This window comes from Pseudoliparis swirei, chromosome 8, assembly GCF_029220125.1.
Source record: "Pseudoliparis swirei isolate HS2019 ecotype Mariana Trench chromosome 8, NWPU_hadal_v1, whole genome shotgun sequence".
Taxonomy (NCBI): domain Eukaryota; kingdom Metazoa; phylum Chordata; class Actinopteri; order Perciformes; family Liparidae; genus Pseudoliparis; species Pseudoliparis swirei.
Window position 1 is genome coordinate 16,354,368 of NC_079395.1, and position 17,185 is coordinate 16,371,552.

At 43.5% G+C, this 17,185-nt stretch overlaps 1 protein-coding gene across 1 annotated transcript in view; it reads left to right on the top strand.

The window, feature by feature from the left end:
• Positions 1–1,349: 1,349 nt before the first annotated feature.
• kmt2cb (lysine (K)-specific methyltransferase 2Cb) overlaps positions 1,350–17,185 on the top strand; it is a 60,471-nt gene continuing 44,635 nt past the window's right edge. The window contains exons 1-9 of the mRNA XM_056420219.1: positions 1,350–1,528; positions 9,018–9,106; positions 10,691–10,838; positions 12,168–12,374; positions 13,595–13,704; positions 13,871–13,980; positions 14,550–14,712; positions 14,850–15,021; positions 16,219–16,333. Coding sequence (XP_056276194.1) covers positions 1,350–1,528; positions 9,018–9,106; positions 10,691–10,838; positions 12,168–12,374; positions 13,595–13,704; positions 13,871–13,980; positions 14,550–14,712; positions 14,850–15,021; positions 16,219–16,333 — 1,293 coding nt within the window. The remainder of the gene's footprint in view (positions 1,529–9,017; positions 9,107–10,690; positions 10,839–12,167; positions 12,375–13,594; positions 13,705–13,870; positions 13,981–14,549; positions 14,713–14,849; positions 15,022–16,218; positions 16,334–17,185) is intronic.

Consider the following 17,185-nt stretch of genomic DNA (forward strand, 5'->3'; position numbering starts at 1 on the left):
TGTTCAGCGGGGGTTGCAGCAAGTGGGAAAACCCAGAGCAGCTGAATGTGGAGGCTTGAGAATGAACGCGTCCCATCCGCTCCAATAAAGCTTGTATGACATAGGGACGGTAATCTATGGGCACCTTATGATTGGATTGGATTCAGAGGGCTACGATGGGATTTTTATTTGACAATTATCGATTCATCTCGATGCATTGAAGAGATGTATTGCACTTTCTTTTTTCTCACTGACTATTTGCAGTTACGTTGACACACGATTCTGTGGTAACGGATGTCCATGTTCCTCATTGATTCTATGACTCTAGATTTGGTTCAGGTGTTGAGGCTCTCATTGAGATGAATGTTGTTTCTCAGGTCCAAAGTACGCAACATGGCACGGAAGCTGTGATGCTAAATGACTGGATTGGGGGGGGGGGTTAAGAATGGAAAGCCTGCAGGATTGGTACAGGCGATCACAACGTTAGGAATTGAGTTTTACATTTGGGATTATTGAATTTTCTGCATCGTGTCCCAATCGTCCAAGAGAGAATTGCGATGCAGCTATGAATTTAAAAAAAATTTACGCCCACCCTCCGATTATGAAAACAACAGAGGTGGAAATTAGCACCTAATCTTCCTCTTACTGTTGATTTTCCAAGCGCCCCTGCCATGTGACATCTATCGAGGGATGGGTATCGTTTTATTTCTTTTTTCGGTACCAGTGCTAAACCGGTACATTTAAAAGGATACCGGTGCCTGAACCGATACTTTAAAAAAAAAGAAGCACAAAACGACAATTAACAATGTCGACATTAAAAACCTCTTCGGCTATATTCCCTATAATAGCCGTTCACATAGCGCACTGACAAAAAAACGGATAGCACTGTCACGCTCGTAGCTCGTAGCTAGCGCGAGCTACGAGCGTAAGCATGGTTATAATGGCTAATTTATTATTTGTTGGCCTACTTTTATGAATGCAAGACTTGCAATCAACGTTACGGTACTAATCTGAGTTAAGGCTGCTCTTGTCATCATCGGTCTCCACCTTTTTCAAGGAGACCGTCTCCCCGTCGCGCCCAGCCTGACCCCGATGTGCTCCGCAGGGCTCACGCTGACAGTCAAACACGGCGCATTCAAAGTTAGATATGAGAGGCTATCGTAACCTGCTGAGAGGGCGGAGTCACCAGAGAAGTTCAAAATAATATTTTTTTCAATTTCAATCGGCTCAGGAAAAGGAAGCACCGAAATGTGCGTTGCGTTTCGGTCCGGGTGTCACCGGTCGTATAGGATTTCGGGACCCGACCCTACATCTATCGCGATCTCGCCTTTTTAAAAAAAATTATATTTTTTTACATTCTGTTTTCCAGAATGTCATCAGAGGATAGGACTGTGGATCCCTCTGACCAGGGACCTTTACCGCCCTCCAGCAGTGTAGAGGCCACGTCCACAGGAAGTCCTCCCCATGCAGACGAGCGCAGAGATGCTCCTGCTGCCGCCACCGCCCTCCCCCAGGCACCGCCCTCGTCCACGTCTAAGAACAGAAAGAAGTAGGCTTTTACCTTCGGGCATTCAAAGTAATCGTGTGTGTATTTTCACGCCATAGATCATTTACTGATTACTCAAATTCGATGCAACTTGGTGGTGCTCGTAGAGTAGACTTAAAACCAGAGGATTACTTGAGACTTTTCTTTTTTTAAGTAATGGTCCTGCGCCAGGTGCCAAGTCCTTTTACGCTCGGTCCCCACTTTTAGGGTTGTCGTTTTGATATCAGGCTAGACAAGACAGTGGTGCATTTTGACCTACTGGTCCATTCACGCATGGAGGCACACAAGAACTCCTCTTGGAAATACGCGTGGAATCCACAGTTCTTTCAAGTAAGACGCAACTGAGCCTGGTATATCAGGCGGATACGGTTCGCCTTAAAATGATTTGACGGTGACATTTTAAACATGTTTCCGGTGAGTCTTTTAACCGCCTGTCTGCATCAGCTTTGTTGTATTTTATGTTATTATCATCGGTTATTGTACTGTATATTATATTTCGGGTAAACGTAACAACAATACTTGCTTGATGCTTTGTTACCAGTTGGGCTGTCAAGTAATATTTGAATTCCAATATATATCTGATTCGTTAAAAAAATAAAAAATATATATACAAGGAATAAATCGAAACAATGGTAAAGATGGCATGAGAACTCAGCCACAGAGAAACTTCATGTCCTAACAGCAAGCATTTCGTCATGTAAACAAGACGCGTACCACCTACATCAGCTGTGCGTGCAAGATCAGGGAGACGTAACCGCTTAACATACGGGTGAGTAGTTCTTGCTCACTTAAGTGTGTGCTTCAAATGAAAAGGTATCCTGTGGATAACTCCTCACTTCAACTTCACAAATCAGCCGTTCCTCGTCCGATGCAGGCTTTTAGGGAAAGTGATCAAGTGCTGAGTCACTCGCGGTGAGTTAGGACCCGTCATGGACCGAATGTGCAAGAATAGATATTCTAATATTGTTTTTTGAGAACCAATATTTAAACGTCATCTTTGGCCAATTTTGACAGCCAAAGTTGTTCGTTAATTCTACTTGATACAACTAGTCTAACCATTCGAACATGTAAGCCTGCGTTATTCTTTTTGAGGGTTTTTCCCCCTCCAAAAATATAATTCGTCAGTAAACTAAATCTTAGTGCAAAAATGGTTACTGAAAATTAGGATAATCTGGGATAGTTTATTTTCAACACAATTTAAAAAGCCTGTTTAGTTCAAATTGAGAAGTACCTTTAAAATAGATCAAAACAAGGCCTACAGTCACCACGTATGGCCTAATACCTGATAATATATCACCAAGTTGTATTAAATATGGCAATATTTAATGTTTACTTAAATTACAGGTAATTTGTTGATTTGATCTGTGCAGTAGTGTTGGTTGTTTAAAACTTGTTTTGGCCATTTAGTTGCGATAACATTTTTGGATAAAATGTCTTTGGAGTTGTGATCGACGGCCTTCTAGAGAGTTTCCCAGCTGAAGCTTCTCCTGAGGCGTTGGACAAGGTGCCTGGCTTCTTTGTGACTTCCATAGCAACATATAATGCAACTTAGAGCTGCTCTGTAATATAATGCCTGCATGGTTCTTTACTCTCCTTAGTCCGTCCTCTCAATCCTTCTTAATACCCTGCTCCCAATGGATCGTTTAATCTGCAAGAATCCAGACGATGGTTAATGCCACCGTGGCTGGATGACCTGGTACACCCTGATTACTTCATGCTGTCGAACTGGTTAACAACCAGGCAGAAATGCGTTTGTCTCCCTCTCTTCTTAGTTGTTATTATTATTATTACAATAGTGTAGTAATGGTCATCCAGTGTTGTCATTAAGACTGTCGTTGCTTGTGTGAAAACAGATTTGTTTTCATGTTTCAGAGCGTTATCAAGCTTAATGTCGATGCCACAATTGTTTATCCCATCTAATATTTCATTGAATCAGATCCACTCAATAATAATCTGAGTTTTGTGGATGGACCTCAGGTTGTGATACCCACCACCCACTAGGCTAATGAGCCGTGGTCCTCCTAGATGAAAAGTACCCGTTAGGCAGTGTAGAAACCAAACTACACCAACTCTTAACCACTCGTGAGTGAAACAACTTCACAGAGCATAGCGTAATCTTGTGTTCAGACCAACTGGCTTCCTCCTCCAATGGATATTAGCCGTATGTGTATAAATATTAAAATGACCAATGTCACGTGTTAAAAGCCAGTTTGCTTGTGACAAAAGAGAATGTGTCAGAAATTGCTCTTGTAGACCGGGTTGTTGGAATTTACTAGATTTTTGCCCACGCTCCATCTGCTAGTCGGTCCATTTCGGATCAGCGTGCTCCTTTTCAGGTTTTCCAAGCAGCTTGCTGCTGGCTAGAACTACTTACCACAGCATTATTTTCACCTTTTTCTTTTTTCTCTCTTTCTTTCTCCCTGTGGTGGGACTGTGGGGGGGATAAGTTGTGCAGGGTATGGGGTTGAATGTTAGTCTTGAATGTTTGTCAGTGAAATAACGTCTTAATGTGGATATTTGATGCCTTTTTAGACGAATATATATATATATGTATATATGTATGTGTATATATTTGTGTATATCTATATCTATGTGTATATATATGTATGTGTGTATATATATATATATGTAAATATATATCAGGGTTTTACGGTGACATGGCAATATAGACGCGCGCACGGTCTGTATTGCCATGTCACCGTAATTAGCAGACATCTAGGTTTTTAAATTTTTTTCCATAAATAATGGAGGCAATGCTTGAGGAAATCATTTTGCTAAAATAGATAGGCTAATAGATTGACAATTAGAGATGCACCGATCAGGTTTTTGGGTGCCGATCACCGAAATCAGTATCTGCTGATCGGATAAAACCGATCACGGTGTCGATTGAAGCATTCTATTTATTGTGTAGCATTATTGCCTAGGACTATGAGGAAATACATATATAAAGCACCTCAAACATGAAAGAAATTACAGATTTCTTTAAACATTTAGGACTTTTACTTTGAAAAATGTCCTAATTGATACATTAAAATTGTTTGATTGCTATTATAGGGGATTTCAGATATGTATGGAACACATCTGCATTATTCATATCCTGGAACTCTTGGGGAAATCTATTTACAGGACTTTTTTTAACATACAAAAGTCTGACTTATTTTTATAAACTCTTCCTTGGTACAGTAAAAATGTTTTAATGTTAGCATAATTTAAGCTAAATCTCAAACGATCTATAAAGATACAAAATCAGTTCATTGTTTACTTTTATATCTTAGTGTATGATTTGTCGACATGTTATTTTGATAAACGGATGTTGTTTCACGTGGTTCTTTCCGCTAACTTTGCAAAACCGGATGTTGTCACTTAAATCCTTCCGCTAACTTTATCAAAATCCTCGCGCGCTCCTGATCGAATGTGTTTACCGTGAACATCAGTCTCTAGGGGCAGACATGTGAGAGTCGGCTGAGTCGACCCAGAGATTCAACTCGGGGGACGGGGACGCTGCTCGGTGGTGAGGATCCCCTCTGACCTCTCACTCTGCGGCCCTCGCCGGGCGCATCGTCTCCGTTGCGATGCGCCGCGATTGAAACGTCTCTGATAGTTCTCGCAGATATTACATCATCTGATCGACCGTTTGAGAATGCCGATAATGGGAATATCGGCCGATATGGATCGGCGCCGATCAGATCGGTGCATCCCTATTGACAATAATCCAGGTGTGTTCGTGCACGTCGGGCTGTTGAGTGACCAGCAGCTGGCCGCTCTGTCCATTCAGCACCTCACAGTTGCGTATTGATCAGACAAGAAGACACGCTTATCAACTCGATTACTATTGATCAAAACAGAACGAGGGTTCGGCTGTAGCCTCCTTGAAACATACTATTGACAACATATTCGCTGACATGCACGTGATGAACACAGGTTGTTTTGTTTGTTTTTTTCATCGCAGACTTTTTTTGCCTTAGGCGCTCGGGAAAATGGCTTAGGCGTGCGCCCACATTTTCTCTATGCAGGAAAAACCCTGTATATATATGTAAATATATATATATATGTAAATATATATATATGTGTGTATATGTATATATGTATATATATATATGTGTGTATATATGTATATATATATAATTACGGTTGAATATTATGTAGCAGTCTGTCGTTAAGACGCCACCACCACCGACTACATTGCGTGTGATACGCCAGTCATACATGTAAATGTCCCACATGGCTTCTTTCTGCATTTGGATTGCCCGTATGACTCAAAACCCGCTTGCATGTCGTTGTGTGTAAAGGAAAACGGGGTTTGCTGTGAACACGTTGAGAAAAAACACGATTGCATGATGATTGAAAAGAAGATGTAGGGCTTGTTGCTGTCAGCGCGGTGCGATTGGTCCTGCTGCATCGCCATCTCTAACCTCGTGTCCTGCTGATGTACAGTTTTAAAAAAAAGACAGTGTCTCTCTCTAAACCTATGTTTGGCAAATTGAGCCTAAGATTATTAAGATAATGTATGTTGCTGTATATTGATCAGTTGTCACTTGATTATTTGGTTTGTTCAGAAATAACGAACCGTTTTTTCTAGATTTCTTTTCTAATATCAAGTCATCATCAATAATCATTATTACTGTTATTTTTTGTTCCTCGAGAGTTTTACAAGTTCAGATTCTGTCGTGATCCGTAAAACGAGCTCTTTGTTAGTTTATATCTACGTTATTAAGATATTTCTGTTTGACTCGAGCTTACAGGTAATTATGATTCGAGCCGAGGTTTGCCGGAGGCCTTTTCTGCCTTTCTCCATTTTTTTTGGGGTTGTTTCTTATCTCGACATGGAAGTAATTTCGAGGGAGGGGTTGATTTGGCATCCAGCCATTTGTGATTTCTCTCTCCAGTGGCACTGAAAATTACCCCACCCCCCCATCCCGCCATCTCCTCCCTCGCTTCCAACCCCCTGTATCCTCCCGAGGACCCATGAGACATGCTGCTCTCATTTGGCCTGCGCTTTCTCTACCCACTTAGCATGCTAACAATTGATGTTGCTATTCAATTTGTATCCACGACAATTATTCCTTCCACATGGCGCTTCCAAGATGAGTTTACCATAGCTCCCATTGGAGGATGCTGACACTGACAGATCTTCACATGCTGTATGTCGGAAGGTGTGTGTGGGGGTGGGGGGGGGGGGAGGGTTAACAGATGAGACAGCAAAGTGAGGGAAGAGGCTGCGATTACATCTTACTGGGCACTCCAGAGAGAAAATTTTCAACAGGAGCAGTAATGAGATATTTGTGGGTCACTCAACCAGAGGCAGACACACAAGATGGGATATCCTGATCATGTTTATTTTTAGCTTAAGATCTCAATCCAATTCCTTTAATGACGAGTGTTTGCCGATGCGCTGTTCTGAAATTCTTGTGTTGCTACGATGCAATCCAGTTAAATGACACCTACAATTTAAATATGTGATTAGGTTTAAAGCTTATCCCCGTAGGTTTTCCCCCAGATGAACTTGCTTGATCCACTGCGTTGGGTTTTCATGTTGTAGTATTTTAAGGCGGCGCAGCTGGACGTAGCTTCTAAAGCATAATGCATAAAGGTGTTTAACCCTCCTGTTACCTTCACATTTACTAACATATTTTACCCTCGGGGTCAATTTGACCCCAGCAATTAAAACCTCCAGAAAATTAGAATTAATATTGTTTCCCAAGTTTAAGTGTGAGGTACTTTATGTTTGTTTGTTGACTACCTAAATAGCCCTTTAAATATATAAAAAAGTTGATATTTCTTATATGTTTGACACAGTGAAAAACAGCCTGGGGTCAAATTGACCCCAAAGAACACCGACATAAAACATTGAATGGGGTCAAATTGACCCTAAAGTAACAGGAGGGTTAAGCTGCATCTTGTTTTCCGTGGGAACGGTGTCGACTGGAAGCAACCGCTTCTTCCAACTCAACATGTTTTTTGTAATTGATTACATCGCTGTATTGCCCCAGCACCAATGCTGATATGGTTTGAATATTCTGTTTTGCACATGCCCGTTTGTAGATAGTTGTAAGCTTTATACTTCTAACCCTTTTTATTTGCTTCACATGGTGCCGTGTGCCGTTTTGGATGTCTTTACTTTGTCTAACACAGTGATGTACCTATGAACAATGTGACCTTTACAGCACAGTATCATTACCTGATCGCGTAACAAGAAGCATCTTAAGGAGGACCATCTCCAAGAAATACTTGTTTTTGTCAATTTTTAAAAATATTTTTTTGATTCAATTAAGAATCTTCAGGGAAATATTGGGTTTATACTCTAAAAAAAGGCCGTAAAAACATTTTTTTATTATGATGATCTTGCAAATATTTTGAATTCGTTATTGGGAAATGTACAGAGCGCTGACCTTCTCACAAACCCTTAGCTGTTCTTCAACCACAACCATCACGTTATCGCTAATGTACGGACAAAGTGCCTTGTTCTACACACAGATTGGTTACAGTCGCTTGCCGTCAACAGATAGAGTCGCTGTCGATTACATAGTAATAATAATAATGAGAGGTTTTAGCTGGTTTTTTTTACTGGTTGGCATTCAGAAATGTAACGAAGTATGCATTATCCTTAGTAATTCTATTCCCGTGGGACTAATCCTTCACAGTGAGGTGTTTTTGTACCTATCTATGATCATCCCTTGAAAACACTGGAAGATTTTGCATGAATAATTGTTTCTTGTCCTTTATTATAAAAAAGAAAAAGACATACCCTTATTGAAACATTGTGTATTCTCTGCTTTATTGTTTTTCTCCAAAGCTTCAATGCACAACACCAATGTTATTGTCCTGGGATATACATCACAGCTCCAAGTGGTTGCAACATAACTCTAAGGATGTGTGCGTTCTGGATACCAAACGTGACTCACGCACGTTCATGATTAAATGCTTGTTTGTGCCGTCTTACATTACAGAGCTATTATCGTCTAATAAGTAATGACTGTACTCCGATTTGTATTTCAACGGGAGCGTGTTCAGTTGAACTCGAGTCGGTCTTTACCGCCGGAGGGAATGTGAAGGAGACCGGTGTTTGCTCCACGTTGCTCTGAAGATGAACACACACATTTCAACACTAAAAGATGAATTCTAACTTTGTCACCTCACATGGGCATAGCCATGCATTTATTGACGATGTTGCGTTAATGCCACAATGGCCTTTTTGTTGTCATCTTTAACTCAATCTTGAGAGTGAAGTTATCCGATTGCTCTGCCTCCATCTTCAAACTGTGACCAGTAACTCCTCCCCTTTCCCCGCCTACTCCTACCATTCTGCCTTACCCAGCGCCCTTGAGTGCCTCCATTAAAAATCAGTGACAGCTGTGACTATATTTAACTAATTCATGACCGCACCACCAACCCCCCCCCCCCCCCCCCACTCCCTCTCCGGAGTCAAACCCCAGGCACTTTTTCTCGTCTTGCCCCTGTATTTATTTATTTGTCTGTCTCCTCCTCACCCTAGGGGTCGCACCAGAGGGAGAGTTGTTGTGGATGAGGAGGACAGCATGGATGGGACTGAGATCACAGAGTCCACAAGCCCTCAGGACACAGGTGAGACTTTGTAATCCCCCCCTTTGTTGCATTATGTACACGGTGGTCACGTTGGGGGAGTGATCTCAGACTTGAACCTGCACATCCAGGCAGCCTCATGCAGGCGGTGCTTCAAAAGGGTATTTCAGTGAAGGTAGAAGAGGAGTCTCCCTCTCCTGGAGAAGGATGGATCAGAGCTCTTTCTTGGCACCCCATGCTTCTACTTCAGGGCTATAATTGAAAGGGTTTAGCTTGAGCTGTGAAGCTGCAGTGAGTGCGTATTTTTCTTTCTTTCTTTCGCTCCCCTTCCTGCTTCAATCTCTCCTCCTGCTCTGAGATTGGCATTGAGGTGCAGTGGGAAAGAGCCCTAGGCTAATGCCCCCTAAAAGCTTTTTAAAATCCCATCAGTCTCTCCAGACCCATTTATGTGCTATTTTTTTCTGTGTGGACATCACGTCACGTGACCATGCCTCCCAGCCTCATACATCTCAGTGCTGCTCTGTTGCTGAGCTGGAGATATTGGGGAATGAAATTCTGCCGGTGGTTAGCTTTGCTTTTATAAGCTGTGGTTTACAGTGCATTCATAATAGCCAATTATTTGTCTCAAAACTGGGAATTTCCTTGTTTTCCTAGTGGCTCCTTCTGCCTCCAGGTGAAAACATCTACAATTTCTATACAGTATTATCTGAGGTCAATATATCTTTTCTTTGAAAAGACGTGGGTTTAATATCTCCTGTGTTAATCTAATTGGTAACCCTTGTGTTGCTTCATTTGCTCAATGTAGCTTAAATGTTTCATGCAAACCACTTTTCAAAACATTTCATGCATATTTGAAACTCTTTTATTTTGAAAATTGAGCATAGCGACATATCAGAATATCAGAGTTAATGTTAAATATTCTAAAACAAAAGTGATATATCTCGCTCATAACCGAAAACTGCGATTGGGAGGCGATGAGCTTGAATGTGTCCTTGTGTAACATTGGATGACGCTGAATCATTGCAGTATTAGCCTAATTACATCTCAATGAAATGTTAATAAAAATCCAGCAGGGCCCAACGTCTCAGTGAGAGGTACTTTTGGGAGTATTTAGTATGATTAGTGCAGTGAATTGAGCCATTTCTTTGTAATGTAGATCAAAAGCACTCATGATGGTAACACAATTGAGTTTAGCTGTATTTCAGGCATAATACTCCCCATTAATATTAAAACCCACGACTTGAGAGACATTTTAGCATCGCTGTTTCCCTTTATTCCTCTGCCTCCATTGTTATTGCTATTCTGTACGAGAGCTTGATGTCCCCAGTGGGTTTGCTGTAATCAGTGCTTGTCGAGCATATGGTCCCCATATTTTACCATCCATCTCCGTTATAAACGCTGTGTTTCTGACCTGAAGGAAACTGACTAGAATGCAGTCAACCTGCCCTATGACAGCCCGGACCGGTCAGAAGCTGAACGTACAGTCATAATTGGTCATGAGTTGCAGAGCGGCTAATAGCATTGAGGTCAACGGTGAATGTGCCACGATGCTCATCGACACTCTGGAGGGATTAAACGCCGAGTCTTCTTTTTACTGACCAACTGGTGTTTGTTTGCCGCGATCAGAAACGCCAATCCAGCCAGTGGAAGCTGTGGAAGTGGTGGCCACTGAGTTGCCGGAGGAGGACAAGCCCTCTTCCCCTCTGGCCCAGAGCCCTCCAGCCGAGAGTTCAGCCCAACCATCTGTCCCCGCCAGCGGTGAAGTTAAAAGCAGGTTGGAAACCCTAAACTTCCCCTATTTAGTTTTTCTAAATGTTTATATGAATGTGTGTGTATTAGTATGCAATTCTTGGTCTGTGTGTGTGTGTGTGTTGGTGGCAATGGGACATGCTGTTTGCCTTGCTGTGTACACATGCATGGATGAATCGAAATAGAGTCATCAGCCGGTAGCGGCAACACTCTCTTCCCAGGTGCCACTCTGTTAAAGGTTGTAATCAATCTTCCGGTCCGTCTGTAGTATCGATGTTGGCGATGGAGGGCAGACCAGCACCCTCTCCTGGGATCTTATTAACGAGGCCATCTCGTCGCCTAAAAATGTGCTAAATATTTACCGCCCGTTCTTCTCCACTTTCTGTGGTGCAGCGCCTCTCCCCGTGGTTTCTTTACCACTCTGTCTTCTGAAACGGCCCTCGCCCATGCGATCTGGAACACTTCCATGTCCAGGTTTTCTCACAAGATGACGGATTTTGATGTCAAATGTAGAATTAACTGCTGAAGCAAAGCTGTGTATTGTTTTATAGGAAGTGAATACATCCACCTGTTTTTACACTCCAGGTTTCAGTTTAAGGTGCATACCAGAAAGTGTCTGGCCTCGGGGCTTATGGTGCGTTCACAATACGCGGACAGCAAACTTTAGGTAACGCCTTGCGTCTCGAGAGAGACATTTGAGTGTCGCTGTCGTCACTGAAGTTCCGGCGTTGATTAATCAGAAATCGGAAAATACATTTTAGCGATCTGTGGTCGCCCAGAGCTCTACAATATCTCATATTTGGTGAGAGAGCAGACATAATTATGTGTATAAATAAACCATCGAGTTTAACACTAACTTCATGCCTGGATGATGTTATTTTGCGTCTTGATGGAGCAGCTGCCAGGTCAGCAGAGCTGAGTCAATCAATCCAAACTCCCTTCAGAAAACAAGCATTTTAAAAGTTGTTTGCGTGTCGTCTTGCGGACGGATGCAGTGAATGCAGCTCGGTGAAAATTCACGAGTGACGATATGAGCCCAGCGTATCTGGGATGCGCCAACCCCTCCGCCACGTTCAGTGCGAGTGGCACAAATAAACCAAAATGAACCGGCGGTCAAACAAAATTGTGAATATATTACCATTGTGGAGTTCATAAGTTTAAGTGTGTGTGTGTGTGTGTGACGGTGTGTGCGGCAGCCTCACAAATGTGGACTTTATGTGTTTTATACCGGTAAGTATGTTGCTGCACAGACAGTCCCGTCTCCAGAAGAGGAAGGCCTTAATTCATGGTGACATGCGTGGCACTGTATTAAGTCACAGTAGGTATATATAATTAACCCCTCCCCTTGTTTCAGCGAGCGTCTCTGTGCCTTCTGTTACTGCGGTGGCCGTAGCCTGCTGGGTCAGGGGGAGCTGCAAGTATTCAACACCACGCCTCAGTTTGAAGCGCTCTTCAGCCACAAGGGTGGAGGAGGCTCAACGAGTGAAAGCAGCGATGGCGATAATACCACTCGGACGAAAATGGCCGGAGAGACCACCTCAGGACAGAGGGAAAAGACGGAGTAAGTAGGCCTGGCGGGCGGCGTTGTCGCATATGGTTTGGCTGCCAGCGTTGGCCGGGATAGTCGTGGGCGAAAAATACCCCGCACCCCTTTTCCTGGAAAGCAGTATTGATGCACATTGGATCACCACGGCAAAAAGAAACCAATGATGGTGGTTAATAAATGACCACACATTCATCTTCGCCTTCACGCCGACTCGTACACACAAAGGAGCACGCACACAAAATAAACACGCAGGCCTCTCCAGCTCAAAGGGCCTCTCTCGGTCACCAGATTGTTTAGTCATTCTACATTCGAAGGCTAAATGATCCCTTTGCCTCGGCAGTCCGTGTGCCCAGGCCCAGGGATCCCACGTCAGGTGACTGCTGCACATGAGCTTTCCTGTGTGTGTGTGTGTGTGTGTCTGAGCAGGACATATTTGCACACTGTCCCAACTAAAGACTCCTCGGACTCTCTTGGCCAGCTGCCTAATTTGTTTTGGTCCTTTTTGGAACCAGTTGGGCGTCTCTCTGGGTTCCCAGTGACGTAGCTGGCAGTGGGAGCCGTATGGGTCTGGCCGCACGCCAAGCCGACCAGTAGCTGTTGTGTGATTGGTCGTTCGGGCCAGACCTCGGTTATGCCTTAAGAGACACAGGAGGACAAATGTATATATTGATTTGTCAGGGATGTTGGACACAATGTGAGATGTGAGAAGATAAAGGTCCTAATTGGTGATGCAACTCTGGGCCGTGAACAATGAGCCCTCACGAGTGTGCAATCATGCTTCGAGAAACCGTTCACTTGATTTTGGCCGTTGGTTTGTTTACTTGAACTAAGGTCCTTTTTAAATGCTAATGCTCCCCCTCCACATTTTCCGCATGCTAGGCAGCTCACTAGTTCAAGCCAGGGGCTCGGGGAAACGCATCCTTTTCAACAGATTTTATGAGACAGAACAGCCAGCCTCTTGTGCACATGCCAAACAAGCTGGCCCTCTTCCTCCTCCTCCTCTCCCTCCTCCCCTACAGCTTTTTAGTTGCTCTCTAACATTTCCCCCCAGCTCATTCTCTCCGTCTTCATCTCTCTGCTTTTGTAAAAACTGAACATCGTCCTCTACCTTAATGTCGCTACTCTCGATTCATTCCTAAATTGACTCGGGGGGGCTCCTCTACTTTTGACAAACAAGAAAACTAAAAAAAGCTGTGCTGACCCGCTGTCTCTGCAAACCTCTTCCTTTGTTCCAGTGGGTCTGAAAGCTGCGAGGAAGAACCAGACCCAGCCAGACGATCTTGGGATGAACTTTCTCATGTCGGCCTTCCACAAGATCTTAACGTCCAGTCTCTCTTCGAGTCAGGTAAAACCAATAGACTTGGCATTCTTGTTCCTTTTTTTTTTTTTTTAACAAAGCACTGTTGGCACTTTTTTTAACATCATGAATGCGTACGTTGATGCAGAATCTGCACCAGATACAAATTGGATGCTAACCTTTTTGTTTTCACCCCCTTTCTTTCACATTTCAGGGCAATGCTGGGCACATCAGAGTTGTGCCTTGTGGTCCGAGGGTGTTTGTGAGGGCGAGGGACCATCTCTGCTTAATGTGGACAGAGCCATTGACTCAGGGAGCACAAAGGTGAGTCGGGGGAGAAGATCCGTGAACTAATGGGTGTTAACAGCATCGTAATGTGTTGGGGCAGCAGTGAGAATGCTTCAGTGAGGCACAGCAAAGCTGATGGATCAGACGGGCTGGTAAAGGTCGGCCTGGCAGCGTGGATCTCTCAGCTGTGAAATGGAAAAGGTCACGCCACTCAACGGGGCTGAGCCCTCATGGCAGCTTAGCTCCTCGTGTTAGCAGTGGCTCCAATTTGCGTTTGCAGCCCACTGGTCGTGGAGCCCATCAGCAAGTCTTGGATTTGATCTCCAGAGTGCACAATCGTAACCGAGGGGAATAGCAAATGGACGAGGGTCTGTCGTGAATGTGATCATCGGGGGATCAAACGGGGGTTTACAGACAGGTCTTCTCTCAGCTGGGAAACCAGATGACTGTTTTATCCAAAGGGACATTAATGGATGAAACGCTGTTTTTACATAAGCCACGTCATGAAAGATCGTCATGGACGTGTTTTAGAGTTTGTCGTCGGTGAATGGAATCAATTAATTTGACATTTATATTAATATTGGAATGTCTCTCTTTCTCTGCAGCACTGTGCATACTGTAAGCGCCTTGGAGCATCCGTTAAGTGCTGTGCTGAAGGATGTGCTCAACTCTACCATTTCCCCTGTGCGGGGGCAGCTGGGACCTTTCAGGATATCAGGAGCCTCTCGCTCTTCTGCCCAGAACACATTGAACTGGTCATTCACAAATGTAAGTCGAGTAGTATTGAATACGGCCCTCGTGAAACGACTTGCTCAAGTGAAAATAACGCATCAACACGGTCTGAGTTGTCTCCCCCTTTATGTTCCTGACTTCAATCCCGTTTCTTTCATTTTTCTTGCCTATAGTTGTAGATGATGTAAATTGCGCGCTATGTGATAGCCCAGGGGACTTACTGGACCAGCTCTTCTGCACCAGCTGCGGTCAGCATTACCATGGGATGTGCCTGGACATGGCCGTGACCCCTCTGAGGAGGGCAGGTTGGCAGTGCCCCGAGTGCAAAATCTGCCAGACGTGCAAGTGAGTCACCTTCCCATTCGCCGACACAAACCATCTCATCGCTTAATGGTTTGGTCCTCTCGATCTTTTCTGTTCCCACTTGCTAATGTTCTCTCTAGCTACCAGGCATGTGCTGTTTACCTCTGTGGCTTGTGTGGAGACGACTGGATGTTGTACCCTGCAGTCTTGTAACTTCTGACCTTATTTAAACAGCACAGGGGCTCTGCTAGCAACCCGTCTTGTTTGCCTTCGGTGAACAACGTCCATTGAGCTTTCTGCTCCGCGTTTGCATAGAAACCCCAGTACTGGCTTATTGCTGGAAAGCACGGTGTGTTTCGAGAGGAGGTTGTCAATAACGAATCGATGGGATAATTCCAATTTGTTATTATTTCATTGGATTTAGATTTTTATTATTATCATTGCCTGAGCATAGCTTTTATTGTGGTTGTTATACCAATTCTAAATCTAACCTGTATTTTTTGAAGTAAAAATAATACAGCCAGTGATGAATGCATTCAATGCAGTTTAAAAACTATTCCATCAGTCGTCAGGAGTCAGCAGTCACGCTTCCTTGAGCATGCAGCCATAAATGATCAATTGAATACGCTTTACACATGCAGATATTAAGCAGTTTGGCTCAGCAGTAGGTGAGATTAGCTGTGGGAAGACACCGAGATGGATACACACACACACACACACACAATCTAATTATCTCCCTTGTGGAAATAATAAAAAGAGACTGAAGGTGACAATGATCATGCATGTGACTTTTTCATACTTCTTCTTTACATAAAATCCTCCTGGATGGTTGCAGTATATGTGCAGTACATCAAAGTCCTATGTTGGGTAGTCCTATGTATATATAGATATTGCTATTACATGGCCGTAAGTGTTGTCTTTTCACAGTTTTAATGGCTGATATAAAGTGAAATTGTCATTTTCTGACCTTACCAGACTTTTTTTGACCTGTTCTAGTATTTGCCTTAACCCATTTAGTCATTTCATCCACATTACTGATGATTATTTATCAAAAATCTAATTGTGTAAATATTGTATGAAAGCGCCAATGGTCAACCCTACAAGATTGTCTGATTATCGGTATTGAGATATATTGGATATTGTCCAAATATATTGTGATGTTGGATTTTCTCCACTGCCCAGTCTTTTGCTCTCCAAATTCACAAACCGGTCTTCTGTCTTGGCTCCTTCACTTTGTAGGAACCCAGGAGAGGACACTAAAATGCTGGTGTGTGACATGTGTGACAAAGGCTACCATACCTTCTGTCTGCAACCTGCTATCGACTCTCTTCCCACCAACGGATGGAGATGTAAGGTAGGTGGAACCTCTTCCGAGGCTGGATGGATTATTTAAGACCATGCAAAATAAGTGTTAATCTAACTGGTATGTAGAAATATAAAGTTATTTTACTATTACATATTGATGATTTCAGCAGGTATTATTTTGACAGCAAACACAAAATTCCCACTGTGTGTGGGCAGTAATAGTCAATGGAAAACTATCCAAGATCTGAATTCTTGCTCTGGCACAGAGTGAAATGTCTGCCACCCATGAGATTATCACTTGTTGGTGGTTTGTATTTGCACTTCCTGCGGTTAAGAAATGACTCACTCCGGCTGGTCTTTTAAAGGCTTCAGTTCAGCCTCAGCTTAAGTTAACGTGGTGTGTGTGTGTGTGTGTGTTTGTGTGTGTGTGTGTGTGTGTGTGTGTGTGTGTGTGTGTGTGTGTGTGTGTGTGTGTGTGTGTGTGTGTGTGTGTGTGTGTGTGTGTGTGTGTTTGTGTGTATATGCGCTCACATGCCGTTGCATCTTGAGCACACGCACTTCAGCAGCGCACATGTACTCGTCACTCAGGCAACTGGCAAACACACAAACTCCGCGGTGGTCGGATCAGGCTGCGGCCATGTAGCCAGCAGCTGATAGGTCTTCACACTTGGCACAGGAAAACCAAACCCCCTCACACACACACACACACACACACACCTTTGGCATCCGCTGCCAACCTCTGTCCCCACTCTCTGTCGTTTTTCAACCGTGTCACTGAAGTAGAATTAAGTACTCGGCATTGTTCCAGTGTCATGTTCCTCCATCATGTAGGAGCACCAGCACGGCAGGTGAAACAAGTAAACGGGGGCAAAGTAAGAGCTGGTTCACTGTTTTACAAGCT